This window comes from Bos mutus, unplaced genomic scaffold, assembly GCF_027580195.1.
Source record: "Bos mutus isolate GX-2022 unplaced genomic scaffold, NWIPB_WYAK_1.1 CTG230, whole genome shotgun sequence".
NCBI lineage: Eukaryota > Metazoa > Chordata > Mammalia > Artiodactyla > Bovidae > Bos > Bos mutus.
In genome coordinates this window covers 215,951-226,041 of record NW_027219740.1, presented here as the reverse complement: position 1 = coordinate 226,041, position 10,091 = coordinate 215,951, and the positions used below count along the sequence as shown (strand labels likewise).

At 44.1% G+C, this 10,091-nt stretch overlaps 1 protein-coding gene across 1 annotated transcript; it reads right to left on the bottom strand.

Moving 5' to 3' along the window:
* Nucleotides 1-1,286: 1,286 nt before the first annotated feature.
* On the bottom strand, nucleotides 1,287-9,026 carry LOC102270717 (serpin B4). Its single transcript, XM_070366885.1, is given in 9 exon segments — nucleotides 1,287-2,127; nucleotides 4,588-4,645; nucleotides 4,648-4,700; nucleotides 5,006-5,096; nucleotides 5,099-5,145; nucleotides 6,291-6,412; nucleotides 6,725-6,853; nucleotides 8,224-8,280; nucleotides 8,862-9,026. Coding segments are annotated over 9 exon segments (1,161 nt in total). The 3' UTR covers nucleotides 1,287-1,688.
* Nucleotides 9,027-10,091: the final 1,065 nt, after the last annotated feature.

Here is a 10,091-nt window from a genome sequence, read left to right as displayed (position 1 = left end):
TGATGAATGATGTATAAAGAGCTGTGCGTATTTAATGTTGAGGTGAGTATATATCTGTGAAACCATCATGCCAATCTATGTAATAAACATATCATCTCCAAATGATTCCTCTTGCCCTGAGAAAAGTTATGTTTTGGGGAATAAAATAAAAATGATTTGGAGGTGTAATATCACCTCCAAATGATTCCTCTTGCCCTGAGAGAGCAGTGTTAGTGCAAGCTGTGCTGGTGGTCACTTTGTAGAAAATGAGTGTATCAGATTTGTATGTAGAAAATGAGTGTACTGCATGTTCACCTTCAACTTACTCAGTGCTATGGGCCAATAATATTTTAATAAAGATTGAAAAAATAAAATTGCATGACTATTTTCCTGAGTGGTTGCAGCTTTTGTATCCCTACCAGTGGTGTGGGAGAGTTCTGGTTGATCCACGTTTTCTCCACACAGGGTTTGACCAGTCTTTTAATTTTAGCTTTGTGCAATCCCATGGGGACAAGTTGGTGTCCTGTGGTGTCTGGTGTTGTGTTGTTTAGTCACTACCTCATGTCCAGCTCCTTTTTGAACCCAGGTCTCCTGCTTGGCAGTCAGATTCCTTATCACTGCACCACCAGGGAAGCCTGTCCTGTATTTTATATTTTATATTCTTTATTACCATCTATTTTCTTTATGTTTAAAGTCACACATTGATTTTTATTACTTTGTGTTCAAAAATAACTTTCTTCATGTATGAATGATGTATAAAGAGCTGTATGTATTTAATGTATGAACGTCATGAGTTTTGAGGTGAGTATATATCTGTGAAACCATCATGCCAATCTATGTAATAAACATATCAGCTCCAAATGATTCCTCTTGCCCTGAGAAAAGTTGTGTTTTGGGGAATAAAATTTGTCAGTTCTTTGCTTTATGGGTTGGTGGACTTCAGGGTCACTTGTCAGCCCTTCTTCTCACTGGATGCTCTCCCAGTCTTATCCCATCTCTGCCTTCAGCCACAATTACCATATTTCTCTCGGTAGCTCTAACATATGTATCATCTGTCTTACCTACTTAGAGACTCAGTTCACATCCCAAGTCTGAGTTCTAGATGCTTATATCTAGGCTCTTACATGGGTTACAGAGCCTTCCATGTTCTGACAGCAGTCTGCCTTGTTAACCTCATCATGCTGCACTATTTTGATTTCTATGTAGGATAATATCTTTCTATATGATCTTTTCCACGTGTGGGGGGTCACTTACACTTTGTTGAACAAAAAAGGATGAGCAACAAATGACATGAACAAGCCATGGTTTTATTGATAATGCACTTCAGAAAATTAAAAAATTTAGACATGTAAGGGTCCCACATACCACCTGAACTCAAATAAATATGAATGTCTAGGTTTGAAAAGTAAAAATAACTTTTGAAATAGGAGCTATGATATTTCAAACTTAGTAGAAGATAGAGTATGGAAATAACTTTTAAAAATATAGTGAACAATTTGTCCAAGGAGGTGTTTTCATGGGGATTAGAGTAGGTTACATGTGTTTGTAGAAAGAGAGAGACAGACAAACAATATTTTATCCAATACATTGTGAGTGGTGACTATACGTTTGGAAAGGAAAATGCATCCAAGGGAACCTGTTGCACCAGCATTCAAGCTCCGGAAACAGCTCTCTGAATGTCCCCCAGTGTGGCCGCTGCCCAAGGACATCTAAGGGGAAGAGACTCGGCCACAGAAGAGGATGCTGTTGGTCTTGATGTGCTTGATGAGGAACAGGAAAGGGTGATCGCAGCGGAAAGGCTCACGAAACGTTAATGATGTGCGTATAATAACCACACCGGTAGCAGCCGCGGCCTCCGTGCCCTCCTCGGTCACCTCCACAAAGGACTTGTGGACGACCTTTGACACCGCCAGATCACAGCTCTGGGTCATGCCCGAGAAGTCGGCCACCCCACCACGGAAGGCGTCCACCATCCCCAGGGCTTGCAGTGTGGGCACGAGGTCGTAGCTCTCTTCCACTTTAAACCGAGGCAGGTATAAATCCACTTCTCTCTTCCCCATATTCTGTGGGCTCGTCCACGCTATTAACTTCTCAGCAGTGAGCTGGTCTTCAAGCTGTAACAGTGGAAAAGGAACAACTGTCAGGATTCTCATGGTCATGGAGCCCACCTAACCTTGGATTGAAATGTCTGGAAAACCTTTATTTTAACAGTAAACATGAATACAGGAGATTCAGTTTATTAGGTTATCCTAGGAGGCAAAAGTAACAGAGTCCTTGATATATATTATATAATCAAATAAGTCTTCTTAAGAGATGGGAATACCAGACTACTGGACCTGCCTCTGAGAAACCTCTATGCAGGTCAGGAGGCAACAGTTAGAACTGGACATGGAACAACAGACTGGTTCTAAATAGGTAAAGGAGTACGTCAAGGCTGTATATTGTCACCCTGCTTATTTAACTTATATGCAGAGTACCTCATGAGAAACACTGGGCTGGAAGAAGCACAAGCTGGAACCAAGATTGCTGGGAGAAATATCAGTAACCTTAGATATGCAGATGACACAACCTTTATGGCAGAAAGTGGAGAGGAACTCAAAAAGCCTCTTGATGAAAGTGAAAGAGGAGAGTGCAAAAGCTGGCTTAAAGCTCAACATTCAGAAAAGTAAGATCATGGCATCCGCCCCATCACTTCATGGGAAATAGATGGGGAAACAGTGGAAACAGTGGAAACAGTGTCAGACTTTATTTTTGGGGCTCCAAAATCACTGCAGATGGTGACTGCAGCCATGAAATTAAAAGACGCTTACTCCTTGGAAGGAAAGTTATGACCAACCTCGACAGCATATTATAAAGCAGAGACATTGCTTTGTCAGCAAACGTCCATCTAGTCAAGGGTATGGTTTTTCCAGTGGTCATGTATGGATGTGAGAGTTGAACTATCAAGAATGCTGAGTGCCAAAGAATTGATGCTTTTGAACTGTGGTGTTGGAGAAGACTCTTGAGAGTCCCTTGGACTGTAAGAGATCCAACCAGTCCATCCTAAAGCAGATCAGTCCTGTGTATTCATTGGAAAGACTGATGTTGAAGCTGAAACTCCAATACTTTGGCCACCTGATGCGAAGAGCTGACTCATTTGAAAAGACCTGATGCTGGGAAAGCTTGAGGGCATGAGGAGAAAGGGGACGACAGAGGATGAGATGGTTGGATGACATCACCGACTCAATGGACATGAGCTTGGGTAAACTCCGGGAGTTGGTGATGGACAGGGAAGCTTGGCATGCTGTGGTTCATGGGATCGCACAGAGTCGGACATGACTGTGTGACTGAACTGAACTGATATACTTATGACTTTGCCATTTTTATGTATATGCGTGCTTGCGTGCTTAGTTGCTCAGTCGTGTCCAAATCTTTGAGACCCCATGGACTATTGCTTACCAGGCTCCTCTGTCCTTGGGATTCTCCAAGCAAGATTACGGGCGTGGGTTGCCATTTCCTTCTCCAGAGTATCTTCCCAACACGGGATCGAACCCGTGTCTTGTCCATTGCAGGTGGATTCTTTACTGTCTGAGCTACCAGGGAAGCCCTTTATTTTTGTACACATAATACATCCGTATGTATAAATACACAAGGGCTTCCTGGTAGCTCAGCTGGTAAAGAATCCACCTGCCATGCAGAGGACCCTGGTTCCATTCCTGGGTCAGGAAGATCCCCTGGAGAAGGGATAAGCTACATATTCCAGTATTCTTGCTCAGAGGATCCCATGGACAGAGGAGACTGGTGGGCTGACAGTCAATGGGGTTGCAAGGAGTCGGACAAGGCTAAGCGACTAAGCACAGCACAGCAACGCATAAAGATACAAATGTATATATATGCACATATATATGCAACACAGGATGGTTAAATAAAATTAATTGTAGAAGATGAGCTGTCCACTGCTTATGCTGTTTACCGATGGCATGCTCGCTTTCAGTAGACTTCTCTTGTTAATGTTCATTTGTCCAAAATTTTTACATAGTGCATTTACAGCTTACATCCTAATTGTATTCTTTTTTTCTTGCTTGATTTATTTGTAAAATTTTTCAATAAATATTTCTCTAATCAAGTTTACGTTGCTACATAATACTGTCATTAAACTGATACAGTAGATATCTATATTTATTTAAGTAATATCTTTTAAGCATTCACTGCATGTCAGTTCCAAACCTAAGGTAAGGTAATACAAATACATACCATTGTTTCTTATTTAAAAATTTTCAGTATTTTGAGTTACTTATGTCCAACAGCTTTTCTGTTCTTTCAACTTGTTGCTATAGGATAAAATCTTAGGAGAGATATTCCCAATGTCACTGATAATGGGGAATTTGGAGCAGGAGACAAGTATTCTGAGGACTTGTCACACTGACTGCGATATTACTTTCCCTATGAAGTTTTGATTTCCAGTGTTACCATGTATGTATTTTGAGTGTGGCAAATTTACTGCCTCTTCTGCATCATTATCAGCTGTTATAGTATCTATAGATGGCCTTTCAAGTTGGACACAATGGAGCATTGGCATTATGATGGGAACTCTGTTGCTTTAATTTTCTGTTTTGTTTGTGAGTAAACTTGCAGATATTTCCATGTGTCAATTACAGGATCTTGGCTTGCACGTCCTCCAGTGACAGAAATTGAAACTATTGGTTTGTTTCATCATCTGCACAGGTTTGCTTGTTGTTATCCTGCAATAAATTCATGTGGCCAAAATGCTAAATGGGCAGTAGTCCAAAAGAAAAAAAAGATAATCTTATTGAGATACCAAACTCATCTTCCTTCTAAGAGATGGTTCTGGGAAATCTGTGAATTAGAGACAAGAGTTTCTTCACCTATACCAAAATAAATAAAGTGCTAAAAAAAAAAGAAATAATCCTGTTGATAAATCCTACTTTCTACTACATGAGTTATAAAGGAAATGATCAAATATGTATTTAACTTTCACATTGTACAGAGAGCTATGTAACATTATTATAAATTAATTACAGACAACACCTTGTTCAGCCGAAACTTTTCCTCCACAGTATTTTCTTTCTTAAACTTCTGGTTCCACTGCCCTTTGAAATAGACGGCATTCACCAAACCAGAACAGTAGAGCTGTCGAGAGAGTCTTTGGGAAACAGATCCTTGATTCTTTCTGCAAAGACAGAAAATCAAAAGTCTGTCATGAAAGGCACAAGTGGTTTGTCTGGAAGATGTTTAGAAAGTTGCAACTGATGATTAAATATTCACACAAGTCAGCCCGTGAGGGACTCCATGCCCAGTGGTTCACCAGGTGAGGCTTTGCTCACGGCCCCAGCTTGATGGAGTCACCCTCGTGCAGACACCCCTGCTCCTGACTGGGAAGGTGTTCAGTCTGTGTGTGTGGGGACATCAGTCATCTCAAGGAGGAACCCTGATTTCTGATTTTAGATGCCATGTTTTCTATGATACTTAAGATGCCATGCTGTGCTAAGCCTTCCAGTCTGTCCTCCACTTCCTGCAGCCCACAGGCTTTGTCCATGGGACTCTCTAACCAAGAATACTGGATTCTGTTCTTCCTCTCCTTTATTCTTTCTGACCCAAGATTTTCAAATTTGAACTTAGCAATTCATCAGAACTGATGAACAGGTCATCAAAGTTCTTTAGAACAAATTTCAGCTGACCATTAAAATCAGTTTTCTTCTTCCCTTTCACCCTGTTCCCTCAATAGCTTTGTCTCTTGTTTCCATTCCCTGTCTTCTTCATTCTTTGAGCTGCTGTAGGTTAGATCTGTTTTTTGAAGGGAGGTAGGATATGGTTCATGGGATGGAGACGTTGTCCAGCCCCTCCCTGGGTGGGGTGGACACTGTGACAATCCAGTGGGAGGGGGACGTGGGCCAGGACCCTTCTCTTGCAGATGGTCATTTCTGCAAGAACGATGGTGTAACGGAGAGCGGCTTGTTTCCCAGTTAAGAAAGCAAAAGTGGACTCTTCATATTTTCTCTTAGGGATTATAACCCGGAAGTTATGCCTTTAATTTAAAGAACAACTTATGAATCAACCTGAAGTCTGAGCAGAGACTTGGGATCCACAAGACACTGTCTTCCAGACCCAGCTGTGCCTGCAGGGGGCTGGTCCTGGGAGCACCCCCGCCCGTTTCTCTCCACACTGACGTGGACCGTCCACTCCCTGCAGGGCCTCCCCACCCTCTGCAGTCTCGTCTCACCCCTCTCCTGACAGCCCGGTCAGGGTCCAGCACCGTGTTCACACACAGTGGGGACTCAGCCGTGGTTTGTAATGAGTGACTCTCTCATAACCTACCATTGGTTTGGCTCTCCACCCAGGAATTAATCATCTTTCGACTTTCCTCTGTAGCGCTGATAAAATCGGCAGATTCCACACTGGCCAGGTAGTATTTCTGAACATTATCCATGTATTCCTATGACATGAGCAGGAAGAAAGGGAGAATGAAGAGTAATTTATCAGTAATTATGTAGATATTCCCAAATTAAATTAAATGTGTTAAATCCTGATCAAGCAGAGTTCTCAAGCCAATCCCTCGCCCCCCCTCACTGGTGTGCTATCAGCCTCTGGACACTCCAGCGGGTGCAGTTGTGGTCGGGGAGCCTGGCGCCCCTGGGAGAAATCCCCCCGGGGGGGGCCCCAGGCTCCTCTGATCCCTCCCCCATTAGGAGATGGGGCCCGAGGACCAGGGATGCAGACCAAAGGCGTGACAGACCAGGAAACTCACCTGGAGAAACTGAAACTCCTTTTCTCCGTAGAGCCTGTTGGCGACACTCAGCTCATAGGCATCAGTGGATTTCTTTAATTCCGTCAGAAGCTTTTGAAAGTGATGATGAACATTTCCTGGCTTTTCAACCTTCAAACACCAAAAAGTGAGCTCACTAGACTCCTTAACAATATAAATACTGCACCCACATAAGTCTGTTTGATCAGTACCTAGATTTTGGTATTTCTGTGGATGACTGTTGTTCTTTCCTCGTATTTGGGGTATTTTACTGGAAATGTGCTTCATAAGCTCACATTCAGGCTTTCAGGTAATTCTTTCTCCCTTCCTTAGTAGACTGCGACCTTTCCTCTTTGAACTGCGTGTGCAGCACCATTGCGCTCTCGGGTGTGTCCTCACTGTCTTAAACGTGTGTGTGTGTGTGTGTGTTAGTCACCCAGTCACTTCTGACATTTTTTGACCCCGTGGACTGCAGCTTGCCAAGCTCTTCTGTCCATGGGATTTCCCAGACAAGAATACTGGAGTGGGTAGCCATTCCCTTCTCCAGAAGATCTTTCCGACCCAGGATCGAACCCAGGTCTCTCGCATTGTGGGCAGATTCTTTACCATCTGAGCCACCGGTTAGTCCCTTGAATGTTTAGGGATCAGTTAAACTTGAGCTTCTTGAGGCCTAATGCATCGTATTGCATCTCTAAGAGTCATCAACTGTGTGAGAACATGCAATTTGTATACTGTCCTAGATTATGACATGAAGTCCTGTTATACTCCTTGGTGAGATTATCTTCTAACACTGGTGACTGTGCTCTATGGCTGTTCACTGTGATCACACATAGTGCTCACACTTTCCGGTGTAGGAAGAGTGTGTGCCTGGGACACTGCGAGCAGCTGTACAGCAGCATCTCTAAGTCTTTAGCTCAGTTCACGTGAAAACAAGAGTGTTCAGAGAACTAAGCGACTTCTCCAAGGAGACAGAGCCAGGTTTTCAGCAGTGCTTGTCTCAGTCCCTGGTGGGGGAACTAAGATCGTGCAGACGGCATGGTCAGCACACGAAAGGAGCCCTTCAACATGAAGCTCCTTAGACCCTCTGCTCTGAAACACACGCTTCTCTTCAGAAAACAGACGTCTGAGATCAGCATGTGACGTGGTATCAGAGACAACTCTGCTCATCTGTCTTGCCTGGTGCCCTGTGCCTGTGTGCTCTGGCGTGTCTGACTCTTGCGACCCCATGGACTGTGCCCACCAGGCTCCTCTGTCCATGGGGCTTCCCAGGCAAGTACACTGGAGAGGGTTGACATTTCCTTCTCCAGGGGACCTTCCTGACCCAAACTCGTGTCTCCTTCACTGGCAGGTGGGTTCTTTGCCCGCTGAGCCAACAGGAGAGCATTTTTGCCTAGGATGTGCTCTAAAAATGGACTTTTCCCAGTCTATCTGAAATTCCCAGTTTAACCAATAACCCTCTTGGATATATGACCTCCTTCTAGATCCAGTGCTGTGTGACTCACGGGATCTTTTGTGGCTCCTCCTTTTGTGTTGGCTGCGATTTCACCGAAGTGAAGGACCTGGAGGAGACAGGGAGTAGGACAAGGAGACTTTAGAAACCTATGTACATCAGGGTAAATAAAAAAGAAATAAAGAAGGAAGGAAAGGACAAATCCAGACAAGCAAAACAAATCGCTAAACAACAACAAGAAAACCAAAAAAAAAGGGAAAACCCCAAATCAAAGAGACGTTCAATACGAGCATTTGCTCTGTAGGAAACACAAACTGTGTGTGCAAAGCACAGAACTCGCTTATAAGGAGCCACTGCAAGGATCCTGGCTAGTCTGTAACCGTTGTTGAGGAAATGTGTTAAAAAACACTAAAAACATGGACTTTAGTCAGGGCCTCACTTCTACTGAGGTCTTCCATTAAAGCCTCACCTCTGGTTGTTGGGCAGTTGTAGGGGTTCATCCCAGCCCCCAGAGGAAGTCCAGGCACAGGAGGCAGGTGGGGAGCCCTGCCCCCATAACTCTGTGCCCACCCAGTCGTGGGGCTGCTTGAGCTTCCCGTGGGACCCGGGGACAGCAGACCTGTGGTCATCTGCACAGCAGCCGGCAGACAATCCATGCAAACCTGTGCGGGAAAGGCAGCTGCCACCTACCTTCTGCATCTGTGATGCGGTGTTTTCTCGGGCCCCTAAGTAAGTCATGGCTAAAGCTGACGAGATACTGAAAGGGGAATAGAAGATGTTTTCCTTCTTTGATTTTCTGATCTGGTGGAACAGATCAATTGCAAGGTGGATGATTGCTTCACTGAGGGAACTCATGGTGGCCGGATGTGGTCTGGAAGTCCTGGAAGAGCATCAGATGCATTTTATCATCACTCTAGTGAAGGGAAGTTTGTTAGTCTGTAATAAAATTTTCTTAAAAGAAACGTCTTGTGCGTGGTTGTGGGATTCTGCCAGCTATGTGTGTGCACGTGCTCAGTCACTCAGTCGTGTCCACTCTGCAACCCCACGGACTGTAGCCTGGGAGGCTCCTCTGTGGGTGGGGTTTTCCAGGCAAGAATACTGGAGTGGGCTGCCGTTTCCTTCCCCAGGGGCTCTTCCCGACCAGGGACCAAATTCATGTCCCTTGCATTGGCAGCTGCATTCGTTACCACTGCGCCATCTGGAGCTATAGCTTCTTTCCTTTTACTCTCTTTTTTTTTTTTTCATTTTTAACATTTTAATAGATTTACTTTTGTCTTTTTCTCCTATACAGTTTTACATAGAAAGTGCTATAATTACAGAACAAAAAATTTTTGTCCTTTTACTTTTAAAGTTGTTTTCAATGTATATACTTCATACTTGGAAGACTATAAAAAAAACTTTTCTAAAAACTAATAGAATATCTTTATCTTTTCTTCTTAACTGCCGTACTAAGACTGGGTACAGAAGACCTTATAACAGATACCAAAACAAAGATTGATGTGATAACGTCCAGCCAACTACCATGAGGCACCTCTCTGCCATTTTTTCATTTAAAAAAACTAACTGGGTCTTTGTTGCAGTGAGCAGGCTTTCTCTTGATTTTTGGAGAACGGGGGCTCTTCTCCAGGTGAGATGCCCGGTTTCCGCCTGCAGCGTGTCTCCTGTCGTGGAGCGCAGCTCCAGAGTTCTGGCTCCTTCGCTGCGGTGCCTGAGCTTAGTTGCCCTGGCATGTGGGGTATTCCCAGAGCGGGGATGGAACCCGGGTCCCCTGCATTGGCAGGTGGATTCCCATCCACTGGACCACCAGGGAAGCCCTGCATTTTTCTTGAAGGATTTGTGGGTGCTGCACCTCCTACCCCTCATCACACTTCCTCCTAAGGAAGCGTTTGTGTTTTGGAAATTAATAAATTACCTCAAGAT